This window comes from Notamacropus eugenii, chromosome 2, assembly GCF_028372415.1.
Source record: "Notamacropus eugenii isolate mMacEug1 chromosome 2, mMacEug1.pri_v2, whole genome shotgun sequence".
Lineage (NCBI taxonomy): Eukaryota > Metazoa > Chordata > Mammalia > Diprotodontia > Macropodidae > Notamacropus > Notamacropus eugenii.
In genome coordinates, this window is record NC_092873.1 from 77,750,578 (window position 1) to 77,774,279 (window position 23,702).

The 23,702-nt window shown below is 47.1% G+C and overlaps 1 protein-coding gene across 7 annotated transcripts; it reads left to right on the forward strand.

Moving 5' to 3' along the window:
- The first annotated feature begins 334 nt into the window (after positions 1 to 334).
- PER1 (period circadian regulator 1) lies at positions 335 to 23,044 on the forward strand. 7 transcript variants are annotated; one of them, XM_072641122.1, is made up of 23 exons: positions 335 to 530; positions 9,457 to 9,909; positions 10,154 to 10,252; positions 10,404 to 10,558; positions 10,806 to 10,927; positions 11,383 to 11,584; positions 11,820 to 11,871; positions 12,086 to 12,228; positions 12,775 to 12,853; positions 13,197 to 13,303; positions 13,573 to 13,726; positions 15,001 to 15,121; positions 15,245 to 15,376; positions 15,590 to 15,692; positions 15,808 to 15,976; positions 16,152 to 16,279; positions 16,760 to 16,936; positions 17,823 to 18,056; positions 19,869 to 20,482; positions 21,110 to 21,311; positions 21,499 to 21,700; positions 21,970 to 22,120; positions 22,220 to 23,044. In XM_072641122.1, the coding sequence occupies exons 2-23, from the start codon at positions 9,629 to 9,631 to the stop codon at positions 22,415 to 22,417; spliced, it is 3,825 nt and encodes a 1,274-aa protein (XP_072497223.1). In that variant the 5' UTR covers positions 335 to 530; positions 9,457 to 9,628; the 3' UTR covers positions 22,418 to 23,044. The 7 variants fall into 7 exon arrangements, with proteins under 7 accessions (XP_072497223.1, XP_072497221.1, XP_072497224.1 ...); XM_072641120.1 differs by lacking the exon at positions 335 to 530 and adding an exon at positions 790 to 5,802 and having other exon boundaries at positions 7,123 to 9,909; XM_072641123.1 differs by lacking the exon at positions 335 to 530 and adding an exon at positions 790 to 5,802.
- The last annotated feature ends 658 nt before the right edge of the window (positions 23,045 to 23,702 follow it).

The following is a 23,702-nucleotide window of genomic DNA, read 5'->3' on the forward strand; positions in this document are numbered from 1 at the left end:
GCGCCCCGCACGTGTCCTCTCCAGCTCCTCCCAAAGGTGGCCAATGAGAATCGTCTAGGGGCGGGACCTCCTCACGCGGTAGGGGACGAGGCAAACCAAAGGAATTTTCATTTGCCAATGGCCATTGAGAAAGGAAAAACTACGTGATTTCCGGTCGGGAAACTAGCAATCAGCGCTAGGAGGTGGGGGAGGGGGCTGAGAGCACGTGGAGTATACGCAGTTCGGCTTCTCCAGGACCAATGAGGAGACAGCTGGGGCTGACGGGGCCCAATGGGAACAGTTCTTGGAAGGACGGGGCGGGGCGGGGCAGCGGCACGCGGATTGGGGCATGGGTCGGCACGCCCAGACCAATGAGCGCATCAGAGGCGTGGCGTCCGGGCTTCTGGGCGGTGTTGTCCCGCGCCGGCTCTGTAGGGGGCTGGCCTCAGTGGGACGGATCTGGATCCTTGTGGGGAAGGAGTACTAAGGGGCGCTTGAGGCCAGAGCCTGGATCTTCGGAGCTCCGGGACCGACTGAAGGTTGGGGAAGTGGTGAGTGGGGCACGGGCCAGCGTGTGCGCAGAGGGGAGCAGGTTACACTGGTAGGCAAGGCGTCCTTTATTACATTCTCTGAGGCTTTCTTCCAAGCTCCCTGAGGAGGGGGAAACTGAGGCACAAAGTAGTTGAGTGACCTGTACAGAAAGTCCCAGGGTCGGGATTTAAGGGCGATCCTGTTTCCGTGGGAGTGGATGTCACACCATTGGGGAAGGTGTGTGTGTGTGTGTGTGTGTGTGTGTGTGTGTGTGTGTGTGTGTGTGTGTGTGTGTGTGTGTGTGTGTGTGTGTGTGTAGGGGCTGTCCATATATATCTGGGGTGAGCTTCTGTGACAGTCAGGTTGTGTGATGATGGGCACTGTCCTGCCAGGGGAGATGGGAGGAGGCTCTACAGAACAAGATACCACAGCCCCCCCTTCATGAAGCTTGCAGGCCGGTGGGGGAAGTTGGAATAAGTAAGTAGGTAATTACTTATATAATACAGAGCTATATGATGAGTGCATGAGAGCTAAGAACAAAGTGCTGAGACAGGAAAAATTATTCTTGTCAGGTTGGGAGAAACTTCAAGGACTAGGTGAAGTTTGAGGGTAGGATTACTCGCAACACAACTTTATGTGGGGTTTGGTGATTCAGATGTATGGTGGTCGTTTGGAGGAGTGGGTTAAGTACTTGTCTTTTGGTAGAACTTGAATGACTTGGAGTGGATTGTGAACTAGATAGAAGACTGATTAAAGTAGAGATTTGGAAAATAAAAGGGTGTCTTGTACCATCTTAGCACTTTGGCAAGTTCCTTCAGCATCAAGCTGGAGTTTGTGATGATCGTAATAACTGATTTATCTATCATTTAAAGTTTACAATACATTTTAAGATAATCCTAAATTATCTCATTTGATAAAATGAGATATTTCTAAAGCACTTCGCAAATCACTAGCTATTCTTATTATCAGCGCAGTGGCCCTTTGTGATAGGTACTATAGAATGTATTATTCTCATTTTATAGATGAGGAAACAGGTTATTAAGACCTTCCTATATGACCACACACAACTAATAAGCCTTGGGGATAGAATTCAAACCAAGGCCTCTCCTGACTCCCAATTCTATATTATTCTTTTCAGGAGATCATACTATTTTTTTAAAAATGTGTGTGTGTATACAATATGTACATGTATGTAGCCTAGCCATTTATACACACATATATGTGTATGTATACATACCTCCTATGCAATGGTGCAAAAAATATTGAAACATGGAAAAGCATGCTGTTTATTATACTATTAGATTTTGGACTATTAGAGATGACCTCATGGGATGCATAAATCCAATATTGATGGGTTCTAATATCCAAACTTGTAGAAAGTTGAATTAAATGGAGTTCTTGAGGAGGTATCGGTCTTAGGTTTGGAGATGATTGGGGGACAAGGTGGGAAAAATGGAGATATATGAGAGATATGATTAACAGAATGGAAATACTTTTTCAGGTTAAATACCTTTTTTTATCCTAATTCTTTAATTATGGGATTAGAAGGAAATTTACCAGGTGAAATGTTGGTGTTTAGGGGAAAAGATAATAGAATCAATAGAATGTTAGACCTGGAAGAAGAATTAAAAATATCTCAGCCACCCCCTCCCCCTCTTTACAGATCAGAAAATTGAGGCCTATAGAAAGTACTTGATCCAGGCCACAGAGTTAATTTTTGGCAGAACTTTGACTAGAAGCCAAGTCTTGACTTCTAGTCCAGTAAGCTACTTTGCTTTGGGGGGCAGTGATGATATCCACATCCCAGGGCCTGTTTGTTTGAGCACCAGTTAAGGGATCTATACTTATATCAACGTATAGAAAATTGTAATAATAGTGCTGGGTTCCAGATAAAGGAGGATAGTGATTATGGATGTGGAGAAGAGATTGAACAGCTTAGCTTCTGAATAAAGTGGAGTCTAGTAGATAGAAGGGAACAGACAGTTTCTTGGGTTCTTCAGGGTGTAGGAAGGGAGAGCTGGATGCCAAAGGGCCAGATTCTTGAGTCTGGAAAAGGATATATCATATAGTATTGTCCCTAGGCTGAGAGGGACTGGACACCTGGGTTCCAGGAACTAGGCCGAAAATTAGGCAGATGGCAAAGAATCCTAGGTATATACCAGACACAAAGATTAGAGAGGTGAGTGACATCTTCCTTGAACACTAGAGTCAAGAACTTTTGTCAGAGTATTAGATATGGAACAGGACCAGAGGCAGGGTAGGGAACTCTTTTTTGTCCCTACACCTGGGAAGGACATTCTCATCATTCCTGCACATATACAAATATGATAAAGGAACAGAAGTGAGGGATTTAGAGCAAGGTAGTATCTAAGACCCAACTGTCCTAAGTCTTTCCTGAAAGCCCTTGGCTTCTCTTCCTGGAAACCCCCTTCACTCAGCCCCATTCCCAACTACTTATCTTTTTCCAGATGCTTAATTAAACCTAATGCTCCATACTGCCAGATCTCTTCTCCATCAGGTCCCTTCCAGGTTCACTTCCAGCTAGAACAGTAGATGATCCCTTGGTCTTCTCCTAAGTCTCTCCAGTTCTGTCTGCACTTTGCTTTGTTTTTCTTATCTTGTACCTGTACCTCTGTCCCGTAACCTTTGGTTGCCACTGTGATCGGCATTTGGAAGGCAAGGAAGCAAAGCCTTGTTAGTCTTATAGAACCCAGCTTTCCACACCCTGGCTTTTTATGACCACGTGAGCAAATTTGGGGTATAGCGATGATAGAACTTGAAGGTCTGGTATGGTTCATTGTAGGACAAAAAGGATTGACAACTGGGTCCTGTAGCTGGCCGACTATTTCCCCCAATTCTGCCTCTCCAGGAACACCTGGCTTTGGGACAGGAAGGGAGTGGGGTGGGGATAGGGAGGGTGAGGAGAGAACCGGGACGGGACGGCTGCATGTCCTAGGCTGACTGCCAAAAGAACAAGATGTTCTCACTGGCCCGGCCACCGCCCTCCCACTGGCTGCCTCCCAAACCACTGCTTCTCCAGGCTTCCAGGATCCCTGCCCCACATTCTTCAAGCCACTTGGCCCCGCCTGCAGCCTGCCCCCTTCCTCTGCTTTGACGTCACTCCTTTACCTGCCCCTTCTCCTTTCATTGATGGCAGCTGGGCTCGGTTACTGTGGGAACAAAGAGACCGAAGAGAAGTAAACTGGGCATGGGGGGAGCGGGTGTGGAGGAGGATAAGGAGGGAGGAAGTGAAGGGGAAGGGAATAAGCATGTATATAGTGCCAACCGTGTGCCAGGCACTGTGCTAACTTTACAAATATGATCTCGTTTGATATGGTGTGGGGGGGGGGGGGAGGGGAGAATCCCCAGTCTGGAAAGTGATAGGATCCTAAAACGAGCCAAGATTGGGAGTGCGGTGACTCCGATTGGGATAGAAATACCTGGGTCCCAGGAGAGAAGAGGAGTTGGTCAAGAGGAACATTGGAGAGAGTGTGTGTTGGGGTACAGGGAATTTCTTTAAGGGGAGACCAGACCTTTAGGATCCTGAGTTCTCTTTGTACCCTTCTGAGACTCACAGGATTGCTTCATAACTTTTGAGCTTCCGTTTTATCTTGAGACCTCAAAATTCTTGTATCCCTACCCCACCCCCACCCCCTCTTATAGAAAGGAGACCATTGTTAAGGAAATCTCAGCACATGTGACGGTGAGGGATTGGTGCACCCCATGCCTAGTTATGTCAGCATTTCTGGGGCCTTCTCCACATATGGCGGTGTTTCCGGGGGGGGGGTGGGGGTGGTGGTTTCAGTCCTTAAAAGCAGATTTTCTAGCACTCATACTGTATTTCTCACCCCATCTCTTAACCTCCATTTCTCACAACCTTCCAAATCCCAAATTCATTCCTAGTACCCAGACATTCTTGAAAAAAAAATCTTCTATTTCTAGCATCCAGACTCCTGATCACTGTTTTTCTTCGGTTTTTAGTCTCCTCTTTTTGTACCTTCAGGGACCTACATGTGTATTGTCACTGTCTTCTCCTCTTGTTTTAAAAAAAATTAAATTTTATTGATATCTTTTTGTTTTCAGTGTGTTTGTTTCCCTTTCCCCCCTTGCAGAAAGCCATTCCATATAGCAAAGAGTATTTTCAAAAAGAGGAAGAGAGAGAACAAATTAGCAAAACACATTTAAAAAAAAAATCTGAAAAGATGCAATGAATGTTTTTCCCTTCCTGGTTACTTCCAGATCCCATTCACTTTCCTCCCTGGCGAATCTCACATCCTGCTCTTAACCTCCCAGCCTTCTCAGGCTCGGTGTGGTGTCCTGGAGAAGCAGAGAACAGAAGTCACTGAGTGGGCAGCTGAGAGACCTTTTCTCTGATAGGCCATTGGGACACTTGCCTTTCCTAGTGGGGGTGGAGGGCATGCTTTGTCACTATATTCCAATTGGTTTTAGATGTCCCTCACCGGTTACCATCCCCCCCCCACATATGTACATCAAACCCTGATTGGTTCTAGCTGCCCTTTTCTACTTCTGATTGGCTAGAGATGCCCCTTATATTGTGTCTGCTCTGCCCACGCCTGCATACCTGAGTGGAGATGACTCAGGGGTCTTAGCTAGGATTACCTTTCACTCCTCCAAGCCTCTCCAGTTCACTGGCCCCAGGTGCCCGAGGGGCTTGAAGTGGTAATTGAAATCCCTGGAAGAGGACAGTCTGTTCGCTTGACAAAGGATGCATTTTTTCTTATACTCCCCTGAATCAGTATCTTATCCATTCTAAATCCGAATCTCTGTTCCCCTTTTCTTTTTTTTACCTTTTTCCAGTATCAAGGTGTCTAGCTAATCTTGCAAAGCCATGATCATCACACACACACACGCACACACGCACATACGCACATACATCTCTGCTTTGCTTTATAAAACTATATATTATCCCAGTGTACTGGGCCTTTCCGCCCAAGTGGCAGCACCCAGGTCCACGTGCAGCCGTGTGTGTAACAGCCCTGACCTCAGTGGGGGTGGCTGGCCAACCAGGCACCTTGCCGGGATCCTCAGCCAATCAGAGCTAGAGCTTATGCATCAGCAGGCAGGAAGCCAGTGATGGCCAATGCCTGTCATTATGCAACCCGCCTCTCTGCTTTTAGAGAAGTTCTTCTGCCCCCGGCAGGGAAAAGGACTAGGCAGGTAGGGGCACTAGAGATTAGAACCACCCAGCAGCACCCTGGCAGCCTACCTCGGGGCCTCTGCTCCTGGGCTACTTCCGGAATCGTCTGAGAATCTAGGGTTTCTACCTCACAAGTAAGTCTGTTTTTTCTATCCCTTCTCTGAATCCCCAAGTATTCTATCCCCCCCCCCCCCCCCCCAGTCCCTGGCAAGCTTCCTTCCATCTTCCTTTTTCTCATCAGAACTTATGCATGACTAACCTGTGCCTAGTAGCCCTCAGCACCCCTATCTCTAACACTGTGTAAATGTTCCTGTTAGACTCATAAGACCATGGTAATCATTGCCCTCCAGCACCAGTTTTTAAGGGTTACAACTCCTTCAGGAATCTAGTCTCTCAATGTCCAAATCATCTTGAACCACCTCCTCCCTTCCCCCCCCCCATTTTCTTGATGACCCTTGTTACCCTGCAAGAAGCCCATTTATCCCAGGCTCACAACTATCCATGTGAGAGTCTCAACTTTTCTTAGGATCCCAAGAAGTAGTATTCCTCTACTGAATTCTTCCCCTTCTGCACCCTGCCTTTGTTACCGCACCAGGAACTCCCTTTGGCAGTTTCTCCCCTATCTCTGGCCCAGTGCCGGTTGTGATGTCAGCTCAGGCTAAGGCTAGAACATCCCGTTCCCAGACCTAGTTCTTGCTGTTGGCTGCAGCCTTCTTCCTTCTCCTGGCTCTGGTTTTGAAAATACTTGGGGTTGAGAGAGAAACATGGTTAGAAGACAGAAAAGTAGGGGGTAGGCAGAAAGGGAAGCTAGACAGACAATAGAGGTTTGCTCTGTAACTTCCCACTCCAGACCTAGTGATATTTAATGTCTTGGTTTTAGAAGAGGTAGAGAAAAGGAAGTGGGGAAATCTATATAGGCTACAGAAATAAGAGCTGAATTTCTAGAAGATAAGGAGAAGAAAATAGCCACTAACATAGTCTGTGATTATTTGGGGTGGAGAATCTTGTGGAGGAGTGGATAAGGGTTTTCTTCAAGTAAAGATTTAGCTGAGTTTTCTTGGAACCCAAGCATTCATCCTGTCCCTTCCCACTTTTCTACAGCCTGCTCCCAACCACCTCTCCGAGCCTTCATTATTTCTGCTTTTTAGAGACTCAAGGCAACACAGTCTGCCATAGCTCCTACTCTCCACTTAAAATGGTGTGTACACTGAAGTGATTGAGAAATGTGGGAAGTAAGGGTTGTGTACAAGGTTCATTACTAACTGTTACTTAGGAATGCTCTGGGGTCTTAGTCAGGCTGCATTTGGATCACATCTCCCACTTATGCGCCTACTCCTACACGTATTTGCAGGAGGCACATGGGTTGGGGTGTGATCCCCACAGAATGGGAGGAAAGAAGAAAAAGCAATCACCCTGTTATTCCTCCTCCTTTCCCTCTTCCATTCCTTCTTCAGGGCCTCTGGGTTCCTCTAGCAACCGCTGAGCTCAGCCACTGACGTAGGTTGCCCCGGCTACAATAGAGCCTTTAGCTGAAGTATGTGGCTGGTGTAGTGTGCGCATGGGCATTACAGACCGACGGCTCCTCCTCCAGCCCCACCTCCAATCTCCTTCCCTCTCCCAAGGTAAATTTAGCCCATGAGTCCTAAATATAGGAGCTATTCTCCCAGTTTGACTTCCCTTTCAAATAAAGGTGGATTCTTCTCCACAGATAACCCAATCACAAAGTCAGTACCTTGATGAGAATTGAGGAGAGATGCTCTTATTCAGCTCCCTCACTCGTGCCAGACTAGCTGTGTCAGGAACCTCAGGAGAAAGGATTATAGGATCCCAGATAGAGAACTAGAAGGGACTTCAGTGATCATCCAATCCAGCCCCCTCATTTGACAAATGAGGAAACTGAGGCCCCAGGAGGTTGTGACTTGCCTTAAATGCATGCTGTCTTCTTGTCCTCAAGGAACTCGCATTCTAACGTGGGAGACAACCTCTAAATAACTAGGTAGATATAAGATACATATGTATATATATGCATGTATGTTATACACATATATATAGCACTAGATAGAAGGTAGGCAGGAGGTGGGAAGGAGAGACCTTCTGAAGGTAGAATTTGAGCTGAGCCTTGGAGGAGGTAGGGAGACTGAGCAGTGGATGTGAGGAAGGAGAACCTTCTAAGAATGGGGACAGCTCATGCAGAGAGACTGGTTCAGTATCTGGGCCAGTGTGGCTGGATCATCAGGAGTATCAGCACTAGGAGAGTAGGAAGGAGCCTTTGGAGAGTTTTCTATGTGGAATGGATGATTTTATATTTGTTTCCAGAGATAAGAGGGAGGTACTGGAGTTTGGGGGTAGGCAGAGTAACAAAGTCAGATCTGCGTTCTAGGAGAATCACTTTGGCAGTTGAATGGAAGGTAGATTGCATTGAGGAGAGACTCAAGACAACTGAGTAGTCCAGAGGTGTGGTGATGATAATGACTGTTGAATGAGTGGAGAAAAGAGAAACACGTAGATTTACAACAGATTGGATATATGGGGTGAGTATGAGCGAGGAGCCAAGAGTGGTTGTGAGGATTGTGAGGATTGTGAGCCTGGATGATTGGGAACATGGCTTTGCTCTGGACAATATGATTGAAGTTGGGAAGAAGAGAGGATTTGGGTGTAAAGAGAAGTCGTTCAGGTTTGGACATGTTAAGTTTGAGATGCCTGAGAGACATCCAGTTCAAAAGGCAGTGGATGGCTGGAGTTCAGGAAAGAGACTCCGGCTGGATATATGGATCTGGGAATCATTTACATAGAGAGGATAATTGAACCCGTGGGAACTGATGAGATTCCCCAAACAAGGTAGTAGAGAGGGAGAAGGACAGACTGTTGGAGGACATCTGTGATTAGCAGGAGTGTCCTAGATGAAACTCCTGCAAAGGAGACGAAGGAGGGGTGGTCAGAGCGGTCGAGCAAGAAGCAAGGGAGAGCAGTGAAAACTTAGAGGAGAGGGTGTCCAAGAGGAGCAGGGGATCATCGATGTCAGTGGATGCAGATAGGGGAGGAAGGAAGAGAAAGGTCATTTAGTTGGGCAGTTAAGAGGTCACACAGAGGTGAGGATCTGAACCCATCCCAGAGCCACTTTCCACTGCCACATTGATTGTTCTCCAACGCCTTTAACCCATCAGCTTTCAGCTTCCCTTCTTTGTCCCCCTTCAGTCTCCATCGGTTCTGGAATAAAGTTTTTCAGGCATTACTGAAAATCATCAGGGAAAGAATGTCACATTTATATGGGACTTTAAGGTTCATAAAATTAATTATAGATAGTATCATCTTTCTTGGACCATTATATACGTATATGTGTGTGTATATGTATGATAGTTTCCTGTCGTACTGGATTTGGAGTCAGAAGATCTGGGTTCAGATATCAGCTCTCTTTACTAACTGTAAACTTGAGCAAATTATTCAGACTCCTCTATGTGCTCATCTATAAAATTAGGATATTGAATTAGTACTCTAAAGTTTCTTCCAGCTGTAAAGCCCATGATCTATGATGAATGTATGTATGTTTAGAGGAGACCCTTCCTTGGTGTCCAGAGCAGGATCTGTTGCTATACCAATATAGAAAATAGAGAGGGAAGAGTAAAAGCTTGGGCCCCAGATTGAGGGGACTAGATATTGGGAGGCCCTGGGTCCATGTGTGACCTGAGGGTCACAGTGGTGGGAAGAGTGATTGGCTGCCCGAGCAGAGTTAGAGAGAGGGTGAGAAGCCTTCTTCCTCCTTCTTCTCCCCTTCTTTCTCCATCCTCCAGGTTCCAGCAGTGCTCCCTCCCCACAGTCCTCACTGACATCACCTTTTGCCACTTCATCCCTTCCTTCTCCCAACCAAGCAAACTCCTGCCCTTAAGGGCCTTGTTGTATTCCCTCGTGGTGGCCTCTCCCCCTTCACTGATTTTCTCCCCCTGTCCTCCCCATGGTACCACCATGAATGGCGCCATTGAGGGAGGCAGTGGGGCAGGGGGATCAGGCCCTGGGCTTGGTGAAGGGTTTGATTCAGGGGGATCCCAATCCCCTGGACCCCCCGAACACAGACCCTGCCCTGGTCCTGGCCTCGCGGATGATACAGATGCAAACAGCAATGGTTCAAGTGGCAATGAGTCCAATGGACCGGAGTCCCAGGGTACTTCCCAGCATAGTTCCCACAGCTCTTCTTCTGGCCATGGGAAGGACTCTGCCCTGCTGGAGACGACAGAGAGCAGCAAGAGGTAAGAGGAAGGATGATGGGGTGATGGAACCTAGGTATCATGAACGATGTGAATAATGAATATGGAAGTGGCTGAGGAGTCTAAGGAAAGAATCAGAGAAACTTAGGAAAATGGCAGTCAGATACCTTGGGAGGGGGCAGAAGATGGTATGTGTTAGTAGGTTCTTGTCATACTAGGATGCTACCTACTGTGTGATGAATAGTGACTGAACTCTTATTTTTATGTTTTCTATTTTTTTCTCCAGCACCAACTCTCAGAGCCCATCCCCTCCAAGCAGTTCCATTGCCTACAGCCTCCTGAGTGCCAGCTCTGAGCAGGATAACCCTTCAACCAGTGGCTGCAGGTAATGATGGGGATGGGGATTGAATAGACCTGGATTCCTGGAGAATGTTTGCCAGAAGGAAGAGCTTTATATTTACTCCTGGATGTAATAGGTCGCCGAATTCCTGGTAGTTGATGTCTCTTGTTCCCTCTACCACTTTTCCCCTCTGCAGCAGTGAGCAGTCAGCCCGAGCTCGAACACAGAAGGAGCTGATGACTGCCCTCCGAGAGCTGAAACGTAGACTCCCACCAGAGCGCCGAGGGAAGGGTCGATCAGGGACTTTGGCCACACTGCAATATGCACTTGCCTGTGTTAAACAAGTCCAGGGTAAGCTAAAACTTGGGGATGTTGATGTTAGACTGTAGAGCAGTAATTGTACTGGCAATGAGTCCAGGGCTTTGGAAGGAAGTAGGGGACGTTGAGGGACAATGGGCTCGAGAAGGGCCTAGGAGTAGAAGGAAAGGGGGGATGAGGGAATCAGCAGCTAGGGGACGTGTGGAAGAGCAGAGGCCTGCAGTGTCTGGCACACAGCGGGAAGAGGGCACTCTTGACTTTAGCCTCACCTCCTCTGCAGCCAATCAAGATTACTACCAGCAGTGGAGCTTAGAGGAGGGGCAGCCTTGCTCCATGGACATGTCCAGCTATACCTTGGAGGAGTTAGAGCACATCACATCTGAGTACACTCTTCGAAATCAGGTCAGCATCTCGTCCTTTGCCTTCTCTTCCCCTTCCCTCTTTTTTCTTTTTTTCTTCCAGTCTTTTTTCCCCTCCCCTAGACCTGACCTCAGTTTCTGCTTCTTCTTCTTCCCTCTACTTTTCTACCTTCCTTGTCTTAATTTTCCCTCTCTCACATATTTTTGGTCCCTACCTGTCTGGTGTCTCTTGTAACTCTAAGGTAGGGATGATAATAGCACCCATCTCTTAGGGTTGTTACAAGGATCAAATGAGATAATATTGGTCCAGAGCTTAGCACAATGCCTGTCACATAGCATTTGCTATATAAATGCTTGTTTCCTCCTTCCTTCTCTCCCTGCCTCTCAGTTCTTTTTTTCTTTCTCTTCCTTCCCTTCACTGGGCAGCATTGTGTGGATGGCTGAGTTGGCCAGCTCCTGACCTTGACCCATTTTGTGGCTGCCCTCTCTTCTTCCCAGGACACTTTCTCGGTGGCTGTCTCTTTTCTCACTGGCCGGATTGTCTACATTTCGGATCAAGCAGCTATTCTTCTGCGTTGCAAGAAAGAAGTCTTCCGGGGTGCCCGGTTCTCAGAACTGTTGGCCCCTCAGGATGTTGGTGTCTTCTATGGCTCCACTGCCCCCTCTCGCTTACCCACGTGGGGTTCCCGGGCCTCTGCTGGTGAGAACTGGGGAAGTCTTGGATTGGAGGTGGTGTGGTACCAATGTGAAATGTGGAATGAAGTAGTAGAGCCAAGTCAAGGAACCAGAGTAGGAGTGAAGGTTAATAGACTCTGAAATTTCTAGCTAGGGAGGTAAAGAGTCTCAGGCATGAAAGAGCGAGAGGGGACACAGCATCCCTGGTCTGGAAGTCAGAGGCATGACAGCATTTACCCTGCTTCCCTGTGTCTCCCCAGGTTCAGGTCCCATGGATTTCACACAGGAGAAATCAGTCTTCTGCAGGATCAGGTAAGTTGGAGGAAAAAATAGAACAAAGTGGGCAAAACAGGAAGGTTATTTATTCAGTGACTGTTTGTCTCTTGGTTTCAGGGGTCATAAGCTTGTGGTCTAAGGTGGTTGGGAGGATGAACATTATGAATGGAGAGTAGGGAGAGATAGGATCCATTCATTCTCCCTGTTTCTCCTGTGATGCTACCTGTTGCCCATTTGCCCCCAAAACCAGAGGTGGCCCAGATCGGGAACCAAGTCCCCGATACCAGCCATTTCGACTGACTCCCTATGTGACTAAGATCCAGCTCTCAGATGGAGCCCCAGCACAGCCATGCTGTCTGCTAATTGCTGAACGCATTCACTCTGGCTATGAGGGTAAGTAGAAAGGAATACTGAGGGGGGGTGATCCAGGGAGGGAAAGAGGCAAAGAAAACGGGGAAATCAAGAAAGAATTAGGTAATAAAGATCAGGGGCATAAAATGTTGTGGCCAAGGAGATCTAGTTATATGTGACAAAAGAGAATGCATCAGGTTTCTAATATAGAAGGAGCCATTGAAAGCTGGTGAATTCGACTCTCATTGGTCGTTTTTTTTCCTTAAGAGTCATTGGAATGCTGTATTAGAAGTCAGGATGCCTGACTTTCTAATCTTCCCTCTCTCACCTGTTAGCTCTGTGACCTTGGGAAAGTCCAATAGCCTGTTGTGCCTCAGTGGTCTTATCTGTATGATGAGGGATAATAAGACCCTCCTAGCTTCAAGGTAAAGGATTGGACCACATAATCCCTTGAATTATTTTCTAGCACTAAGATGTGATTTTAGGAGTGCAGAGGCTATCAGAGATGATATAGGACTAGAGAGGTTGGTGTTGGAATTATTGCCAGAGAAGACTCTAGATAATGATGATCCCTCCTGCCTTTTCTAGCTCCCAGGATTCCCCCCGACAAGAGGATCTTCACGACACGGCACACACCTAGCTGTCTGTTCCAAGATGTAGATGAGAGGTGAAGCCTGAGGGGGAGGGACTTAGTGCCAAGATCTTTTTTTTTTAAATAGTATTTTATTTTTTTCCAGTTTTCATGTAATAGTTTTCAACATTCATTTTTTATAAGATTTTGAGTTCCAAATTTTTTTTCCTCCCTCCTATCCCCCCTCTGCAAGATGGCAAGCAATCTGATATAGTGCCAAGATCCTTGAAGATAGATGGGGTTAGAATGATAACGAAAGATCCTGGGGCTAAGTAGGACTGGACAATGGGGTCCCCTGGGAATATGGAAGATCAAGTGTTTGGGAGCATAAAGCTTTAAGGACTGAGGGCTCCTCTTTCAATGATGCCTCAACTTCCAGGGCTGCCCCGTTGCTGGGATACTTGCCCCAGGATCTGCTGGGGGCCCCAGTGCTCCTTTTTTTACACCCTGAAGACCGACCTCTCATGTTGGCAATCCACAAAAAGAGTAAGTTCCCAAAGGGGGCTATCCTTTTTTTTTCCTTTGATAGTACTTTCCTGCATGGTGCCGTTCTTATGTCCTGTCTCCTTCATGTCTTATTCTCTTACTGCTTAGTCTTTGCTGCCTAGCTCTCTGCTTTTTCTCCCTTTTTTCCAGCAGCTCCTCTCCCTGCACACCTCTGTCTCTGACATGCCTTTTCTCCCTATATTACAACCCCCAGATAACTCTACTTTATTGTTTCCACCAACCTATTTTCCCTCTTGATCATCCTACAGTTTTGCAGCTATCAGGCCAACCTTTTGACCACTCCCCCATCCGCTTCTGTGCCCGAAATGGGGAATATGTCACCATGGACACCAGTTGGGCTGGCTTTGTCCATCCCTGGAGTCGAAAAGTAGCCTTTGTTTTGGGTAGACACAAAGTTCGAACGTGAGTATCCTGTTAGGGTGAAAGAATGATGGAGTGGGGAGAGGGAGGGAAGATAAGCTGGAAGGGGCAGTCTAGGATGGGTAAGCAGAGGATCCCAAAAGTTAAGCAGACTTGAAGAATTTGGGATCAGGAGCCCTTCAGCATTCTAGCTTCACACTCTCTTTACTTCTTCCTGTCCTTTATCCTTTCTAAAGCTACTCTCCATCCTCACTGCTTCGTCAAGCTGTTGCCCTTGCCCTAGCCTCACTTTCTCCCCTTCAAAATCTAGGCCCGTTAGTTTAGCAGTTCAATTTTATGATAACTTCTCCTCCTGAACCTCTTGTTGATTATCTTATCACTCCTCATCCCTTTCCATCTGAAAATCCTGAGTAACTCCTCCCTTTCTACTCCTGGGTGCACCCAGACCCCAATCCTTGGTCCTTCTCTCTTCTTTCTATGTTGTTTCATTAATCCCAGAAGCTCACCAGAACTCAACTTTAATTTGATGTAAGATAGCGCTCAAATCTGTATATCCAGCCCACATCTTTTTCCTTGCTTTATTAACACGTATGTTGTATATCTCTATCTGAAACTCTACTGAGGCATCTCCAACTCATCTGTCCAAAACAGCACTCATTATCTTTCTCCTTACTCTGCTTTTCCTCCTAATTTCCATATTTCTGTCAAGGGCACTATCATTTTCAGTCTAGGCATCTTCCTTAACTCTTCTACTTATTCCATCTCCCATCACATCTGATCATTTGCTAAGTGTTCTTGATTCCACCTCTACATCTCTTGCAGCCTTCCCCTTTTCTCTACTTATACCACAGCCACCCTAATTCAGGCCCTCATCACTGGGACTAATCCTCCTAATTGACTTCTCTGTTTCCAAACCCCTGTCAAATGAACATATCTCAGTTAAGGGACTGACTGTGTTACTTCCTTGTTTAAAAAGCTTGTGACTGTCCATTGCCTATAGAGTCAAATATAAATGCATGGGTTTAAACCAAGACCTTTCATCTGTAAAGTTCTGTACATCCCACATCTGCTTTATCTTTTCCATGATAATTGCACATTACTCCCCTTCGTGTACTTTGTGCACTGGCCAAACTACTTGCTGTTCCCTAGACATGACATTCCATCTTCTACCTCTGTGTCCAGGCTGTCCTCCTTGTCTGGAATCCAGTCCTTCCTCACATGTGCCAGATTGCCATTGTGTGTATGTGTGTCTGTAATATGTATCTGTGAACTTGTATTTCCCCCGGTAGATTGATTCTCTGTTTACTCCTCCCCAGGGCTCCCCTCAATGAGGATGTATTCACTCCCCCAGCCCCAGCTCCTGTCCCAGTCCCCTCAAGAGCTATGGACCCAGACATCCAGGAGCTCTCAGAACAGATCCACCGACTACTGCTGCAGGTGAGAGGAAATAGATAGAACTATAATGGAGCTGCTGCAGGCTTAGATGCCCCCCCCACACACACACCCCGACTTTGAAAGCTTTAAGCTTTCTCGTTACTTTCTTCTCTTTTTTCTCCCCAGCCAGTCCATAGTGTGAGTCCCACAGGAGCATGTGGATTAGGCCCTCCAACCTCTCCAGGTCCCTTTCTGAGCCCTGAGTCATCCAGTGACAGCAATGGTGGAGACACGGATCATCCCGGGCCCCCTGCTCCAGTGAGTGCCTTGCCTGCTCCTGCCTCAGTATTGATGATGATGACATTGATAATCAATAATAATAGAATATTATTTGGTCACTCTCTCTTTCTGGCTCCTGGTCTTTCTCTTTTCTCACCAACTGCCCATCTCAAGGGCTGTTCTCTTCTCTTTACAGTGTGTGGTTTCTTGGTATACCCCAAATAATCCCCATTCTGTGGCCCTCCCCTCCAGGTCACATTCCAGCAGATCTGTAAAGATGTGCATCTTGTGAAGCACCAGGGTCAGCAGCTTTTCATTGATTCTCGGTCCCAACCCAACTGGCCCCCATGCTCAGGTGAGAAAATGGCTATGCTTGGTGGGACGGAGCGCAGAAACCAAATGGGGTACCCTGTACCAATACCCGAGGAATAGTCACACCTACCATAATTTTCTACTTGTGCTGTTTCCAGCCCCAGATACTTTCAAGACCAGGGACCTCCCAGGCAGACCCTTGGAACCAGGCCCTGGGTTGAACCAGGTTCAGCCCCTTGTGGTTGGTACTGCCCCTGAGGATTCAGAGAGAAAAGAGCCATCCAGCTGTTCCTACCAGCAGATCAATTGCCTGGACAGCATCATCCGGTATGGACACTGCATCCCTCAGTGCTTCTAAGTCCCCTAGGATGGCTTGCCTTTTCCTGTCCCCCTCTCCCACTCTGTCATCCTTATATCATTCTGTTAAGTTGTCCATGTACCATACTCGCCTCTGCCCACACACAATTCCAGCTTGCTTCATTTTCTCTCTCCATCCCCTCAGCTACCTAGAGAGCTGTAATGTCCCCAACACAGTGAAGAGGAAATGTGCCTTCTCTTCCCACACGGCATCCTCCACCTCTGATGATGACCGACAGAAGACAAGCCAGGGCCCTGGAGTACCCAAGAAAGGTAAAGAAGTCGTGTACTTCAGCTTTGCCCTTCCCTGGATCCTCTAGCCACTCTCTTCCCTCCCCCAGCCTTCCCAACACGGGCCTCTTCTCTTCTTCCCCCTAACCCCACCCATGCACCTTGTCCAGTTTCTGACTCTGTGCCCAGTCTTGCTGTATTTTCTTTCCCCTTTCCCAGTAGCACATCCTCTCTGATCTGTGGCCATCTTTTTTCCCTCTTCTTTTCCTTGTTCCTTCCTGGTTTCCCTTTCTGCTCCTTCATGTTGCTTTCCTTCTGTGTGGTCTGCTTCTTTTCCCTTCCCCATACATTTCATGGAGGTGGTTTTCCCATACTGCCTCCAATCCTTTTGGTGGTCCTTCTTTACTTCCATTTTGAAATCTGCTCCCTGGTTCCTTGTCCTCTTCCATTAATGCATTTCCCTTTCCCATACCCACTTTCATCCCACTGCACCTTCTAACTGGTGCTTATCTTTCTGCACAGATCCACCAGAAGAACTGTCCCGGGAGGGGGCCCCCCTCCAGAAGGAGCCAGTGGTGGGAGGTCCACTGACCCCTCTCACCCTTGCCAATAAGGCAGAGAGTGTGGTATCCATCACCAGTCAGTGTAGCTTCAGCTCTACAATCGTCCATGTAGGAGACAAGAAGCCCCCGGAGTCGGGTATGGGGGTGGGGTATTGAAGAGGGTGGGCTAGAGCCATGGGTTGGCTGGGCAAGTTCTAGGTTCTGATGCTTTTGGGGTAGAATATTTGCCCTTCTGTTTTTCTTCTTTCACCCCCATGTATTCTGATAATTTCTAATACAATTCTGGATCAATTTATTGGAATGGGGATCTTTTGGGGTCCTGACTGGCATTTCCCCCAAATTTTGTGCCTTTTTTTAAACCTCTCAGTTAATCCTTGCTCTTACTTTCCTCTCATTTCAGCCTCAGAACATAACCCTGTATGGCTGTGGCTTCTTATCTGTGGCCTTTGCCTCCTCCCAGTCTCCACCCCTTACCCATTTTGTTTACATTTCTCTCTTTTTATGAATTTGTTATCCATTAAAACTATTGCAATAGAGAGCAGGAGATCAAAGATCAGAGAAGTAACAGTGGCTAGAACTGGAGAGGAAATAACAAGATGATGTCCCCTCCGGTGATGACAGAAAAAATGTGTAATCCCATAGTGACATGGAAAAAGTGATGCCATGAGGAGACCTTCTCAATTGGATAAAAACTGCTGGAATGAAGCAGGACATTCTTGTTTCCCTAGAGAGCTTTGCATGGGGAAGAAGCCCTTCTCAGGGCTAGACCCAAGGTTGATTGTCCCACATGTGACCAATGTAAACATTCAAATTGAAGTGTTTGGAGGAGGAAAGGTGGTGATTCTTGTGGGTAAAAAGGGAGCTAGGCTATTGACTTGGAGTAAGGAGGATGGGCAGAGGTAAGGGGGCTGGAACATTTGAGAAATGAGGAGAGAGAGAGTAAAGTCAGAATGGTGAACGAATATGTGAGGCATGAATCGTGTTTGATCTCTTCTCCTCTACTTCTTTTTAACCTCGTACAGATATTGTCATGATGGAGGAGTTGCCTGGCCTGACCTCTGGTCCAGCTCCCAGTCCAACAATGGCCACTCCTGACCCCACTCCTGATGCCTATCGCCCTGTGGGATTGACCAAAGCTGTATTGTCACTTCACACACAGAAGGAGGAACAGGCCTTCCTTACCCGATTTCGGGATCTTAGCAGACTCCGTGTCTTTGATACCCCTTCCATGGGACCTTCACCCCCTGTTGATCGAGGTAATTTCATCCCTCGGCCTCTCCCCACTACCAGCTCATAAATGTATCCCAGAAAGAGGAGATATCTAAAATGGTAATATGGGCTGGAGCCCTAGGAAACATGAGGTGTCTAACATAGCTTCATGTTCATCAGAACTAAAGGGTACTGAGGTAGGTAGAGAAACAGGGATAGCCTAGGATAAGAAGAAGGGTTTTGGATGGACTTGGAGGAGAGGGTAGAACCCCAGCTTGTGAGAATGGGTGGTTTGAGGAAAGAGAACACCTCCCTCCATCCCAGTCTCTCTTGCTTTCTCGCTTGGAGGGGAAGGGTCCTAGACTGCAGCAGGAGATAATGGAAGGATTTTTATTCGTAGAAGAAAACCTAAGAAGTTGTTCTTAGAACAATGTTGCTGTTACTGTATACAGTATTCTCTTGGTTTTTGCTCATTTCACTTGTTGTTTTCTAAAACTAGCAAGCTCATCCTTTCTTTTGGCACAGCAGTATGCCATCACAATAGTGATTTAGAGCGCTTTTTTTTAATATGACTATAGATAGCTTTGATTTCTTCATCCAAAATCTGCCTGTTCATACCCTTTGACCATTTGTCAACTGGGGAATGACTCATATTCTTATCAATTTAACAAAGTACTCTACGTATTTGAGATATGAGACCTTTATCTGAAAAACTGTCTGTAAAAAATTTTTCCCCAATTTTCTGCTTTTCTTTTAATCTTGGCTACATTGGTTTTATTTATTGGTTTATTTTATTGGTTTTTAATTTACAAAATTATTGATTTTAAATCGTTGAACAGATTGTGCTATGTGATTGTAGTGGAATGTTTTGCTATAAGAACTGATGAGCAGGATGCTCTCAGAAAAATCTGGAAAGACTGACTTGAGCTGATGCAAAGTGAAATGTACTGTGTACGAGGTAACAACAGTACTCTAAGTGACTGTCTGTGAATAACTTATCTGTTCTCAGCGATACAGTGATCCAAGACAACTCTGCAGGACTTAGAATGAAAAATGCTAGCCATCCCCAGACAAAGAACTGATGATGTCTCAATACAGATCGAAACATTCTTTTTAAACTTTATTTTTCTTGAGATTTTTTGTTTTTTGGTCTGTGTTTTCTTTCACAATATGACTAATATGGAAGTATGTTTTGCATGACTGCACATGTGTATAACCTATATCGAATTGCTTGCCTTCTCAATGAGGAGGGTGGGAAGAGAGGAAGGGAGAATTTGGAACTCAGAATTTTAAAAATTGATGTTAAAAATTGTTTTTACATGTAATTAGGGAAAAATAAAATGCTAAATAAATTTTTTAAAATCCCCCCCCAAAATTATTCATTTTACACCTTACAATTCTTACTATTTCTTAATGAATAGCCTTCTCCTAATTCTGCCCCTCATTTCCCTAGAACCACTCTCCTCGCCCTTCTAGACTGGAAAGTGATGTTTCTTTGGACTTTCTCTGGGTTTTGTCCCAGCTGTAGCTCCAGCTTGTCAGAGTAGTGGCAGTGGGTTGCAGTGGAAAGAACACTGGACCTCAAGCCAGGAGACCAGTATCCACATATCAGTCCTAATATTTACTAGTTGTATGACCCAGAGAAGGACATTGAATCCCACTTAGCCTCAGTTTTTCTATCTGTAAAACCTAATACTTGAAGTTCCAACTCCATGGGCTATTTATAAAGAGTCTTTGTAAACCATCAAGTGCGAATGAATGGATGGATGGTCATTGTGATGGTAGCAGTAGTGAGTGGGGGGCATTTACCAGAAGGGTTGGCAAGTCCACTAATTTCACTCTCTCTTGCCCTTTCACAGGCTTCTGCCATGGTCCTACTCCTTCTGGCCGCCGCCACCATGGCAAATCAAAAGCCAAACGTTCGAGGCACCATCAGCTTCCTCTGACTGAGGCTCCTGGCTATACCTCCCATCCCTCCTCAACACCTCCAACCACTCCATGGCCCTCTCAACCCACCCCACCCACATCTGCTGCTTTCCCAACAGTGGTGCAAACCTACCCCCTCCCCATTTTTTCAACCAGAGGTTGCCCTCAACCTTCAGCTCCTACCCCATCTCCTTCTCCCTTTTCTTCCCCCTTGGTAACTCCTATGGTAGCCTTGGTCCTACCCAACTATTTGTTTCCTTCTGCCCCCACCAGTTACCCCTGTGGGGCTCCTCAGGCTCTCTCAGATAGGCCTCTCACTCCTGCACCCTGTTCACCTTCCCCATCTTTACCTCCTCTGCCCCCTAGCCCTCCCCAATGCCCTGATTCACCCCTGTTCAACTCACGGTGCAGTTCCCCACTCCAGCTGAACCTGCTGCAGCTTGAGGAGACTACCCGGGGGGAAGGAGGAGCCGCAGTTGGGGAGCCTGGGAGCAATCCCAGGCCACCCCCTCCTGGCAAGGAGGCTGCACAGCCAGAAGCTGGACTGGTAAGCATCTGCCCACAGATCTTCTCTGTGTCCTGTTCCCTTCTAGTGTTTCCATCTCCCTGCTAGTAATGAACTCAGGGTCTTTGGATCTATCTGTTGCTGTCTCTTGTTTTCCGTCCCCTTTCACGTTGTTTTTTCCCTTCTACTCTCATGCCAGCCTGTCTTTCCCCTAGTGCCCCCTCCCACACAGACACAGACACACACACAGACACACAGACACAGGCACACAGACGCGCACAGACACACAGATACACACACACACACACACACACACACACACACACACACACTCTCCTCTTTGTTTCCCACCCCTGCCTGCCTCCCTCCTTTCTTTCCTTTTTTTCTCCCATTTCTTTTTTTGTCCCTTAATCTTTTCTTTTTCTCCTGAGAATCTGGAGATTCCTCAAATCCCTCAAGGCCATGGACTATTTCTCTTTCTGTCTGTGTATGCCCAGTGTCACAATATTGCTTACAACATGCTTCTGGAATTGGGGAAGGGATACTGAGTTTGCGGTCACTTGGGTATTGGGTGGGGGAGAAGAGGGGCTTGAGGGGAGGAAGAGCTTGACCTGTACCCTCTCCAGGCCTGAGCCTCGGATTCCCGGTTCCCTCCCCAAACCCACCTAGGTGGAGATGAATGAATCCTCTAATCAGGATGCACTGTCAGGCTCCAGTGACCTGTTGGAGCTGTTGCTCCAGGAGGACTCCAGATCTGGCACTGGCTCAGCTGCATCGGGCTCCCTGGCTTCTGGCTCTGGCTCTGGCTCTGGCTCTGGCTCTGGCTCCGGCTCCGGCTCCCATGGTGGTAGCACCTCAGCCAGTATCACTCGTAAGTACAGGGGACTTCTTTTCCTTTTTAGGAGGGGGTCATCATTTAATCATCTTCCTTTAAGATGAACAATCCTGGCTCCCCAGCCACACCCCACCACTTCCCCTGAAGTCATTTGTTCTTTTTTCTTTCCCTTTTAAAACAGGAAGACTTGACCTCTCTGACTCTTCTTTTCCCTTTTCCTCAGGCAGCAGCCAGAGCAGCCACACCAGCAAGTATTTTGGGAGTATTGACTCCTCTGAGGCTGAGCCAACAGGGACCCAGATTGGGGTAGATCCAGGGGCAGGGCCTGGCGAACAGGTCATTAAGTATGTTCTGCAAGATCCCATCTGGCTACTCATGGCTAATGCTGACCATAGGGTCATGATGACCTATCAAGTGCCCTCCAGGTAGGAAACCTGGGTTGGGCAAAAGGAGGAAGGGGGAAGTCAGTCCTAGAAGGAGGAGAAATTGAGAAGAAAGAGGAATAAAATATGAAGAGGGAAAAGTTAGAGGATGGTGAGGGCAGTAGCAAGTTGAGTTTTATGTATAGAGAACTGGTAAGGTCCTAGGGGGAAGAGACACCCACATATTCCTAAGTTTTGGAAGATGTGAGTGGCCTGGCTTCTAGACACTACACTTAAAACCTTATTTTGTCTATCCTTTCCCATGCTTGTAGGGATACGGCTTCAGTGCTGCAACGGGACCGAGAGAGGCTCCGTGCCATGCAAAAACAACAGCCTCGGTTTTCAGAAGAGCAGCGTCGGGAGCTGGGTGCTGTGCATGCCTGGGTGCGGAAGGGCCAGCTGCCCCAGGCCCTGGATGTGATGGTGAGAAAGAGGGGTAACCTCTCTACGGGTTGGAAGTAAGAGGGGGGACTAGTGAGAGAGGTTTTGGGAGACCCTGATGCCATCTTCTTCCCTTCCTAGACTTGTGTAGATTGTGGCAGCAGCACTCCAGATCCACAGTATCCGGATGACACACTTTTCCCTGAGCTGGATGGATTGGGGCTAGAGCCGATGGAGGAGGATGGGGGTGGGGCCTCCCCAGACACAGCCATGGATGAAGAGGAACAAGGTGGGGAGCCAACTACTTCAGAGTTACCTGCTCTGAAAACCACCAGCTAAACTCTCATCTCGGGGCCACTGAGAGTGTCCTTGCCTTCCCTCTGTCAGTGAAATAGGGGAAGGAATACATGAAAAGCTTTATCCTCAAGATACCAATTCCAACTTTGAGATTTGCCTCTGCCCTTCAGGCAGCCAGGGACAGGTACCCTGAATATTGGCCCTCTCAAACTAAGCAGTCACAGCCCTGCCTCCTCTTTAGGGACAACTGAGGGCTTCTTAGGGACCAGCCAAGTCTCTCTCTTCATCTTATTGGAGACACTTCCAGCAACAAAAGAGTAAATCCTGCTTAAAGAGTAGGATATCTTTCTAAATTCCAGCTGAGCAGGAACATTGATTGCTGCTTCAGGTGTGGGGACTTTAATAATACTTATTTATTTGGGAATTTTCCCTTTGTCTTCTCAAAGGCCTGATTCCCTTCCATCACCCCCTCCCTTGGGCAGCCGGGAATAAGTACCTGAGTCACAGACAAGACCTTGGTATCCAAACCCCTGGCTCCCCCTGGTGCTGCCGCCCCGAAGGGTGGGACCCAGGTGTCCAGCTGTGCCCCCACTCCTCATAGTGATAATTTTGTGTTTTTGATAGTCATGTCTGTCTCTTTTGATATAAAACAGAAAATCTGTAACTACACATTGTGGCATGAAGTCTGTTGGGAACCAGGGCTTTTCAATTTGACAAAAATTTAAATATCTACCAGGCAGATAATTTCAAGATTATAGTCTAATTGGGGGAGGGGTGTGTGCAGAGATGTACCAGTACTGGGCTGGCTGGGGTTCCTGGAGTTTACAGCTGCATAGAGAAGAAATCAATTAGCTGGGGGGAGGGGCTGGGTATGGAGGAAAAACTGGATTCCAAATCCTGATATCCATAGTTTCAGAGTTCCTAATCCTAATATCATAGTTTAATTCAAACTGAAAGGGGGCTGAGATTCTAGAACTGAGGCCCGGGGAGTGATTCATTCAAGGTCACACAGCTAGTGAGGGGCACAACTGAGACCATGACCTCCCACCACACTCAGCACAAACCCTCAGGTGAGTAGGAGCAGACCCGTTTGCTCTGCCTCTGGTGACATAAGTAAATGGAGATTGGCCATGATGGCAGGCAGCAAGAGCCTGCTGAGGAGACCTGTCTTGGAGCAGCTTCCTGCCTTCCTTTCCTAACAGGATCTGGACTCCCACATTTAACATTCTTCCCACTTTCCTGAGACCCCAGAAGCCAGGGTTCTAGATCTATTAATCACTGCAGTGCTGGGCCACCTTTTTCTCTGAATCACTCACCCAAACATGAA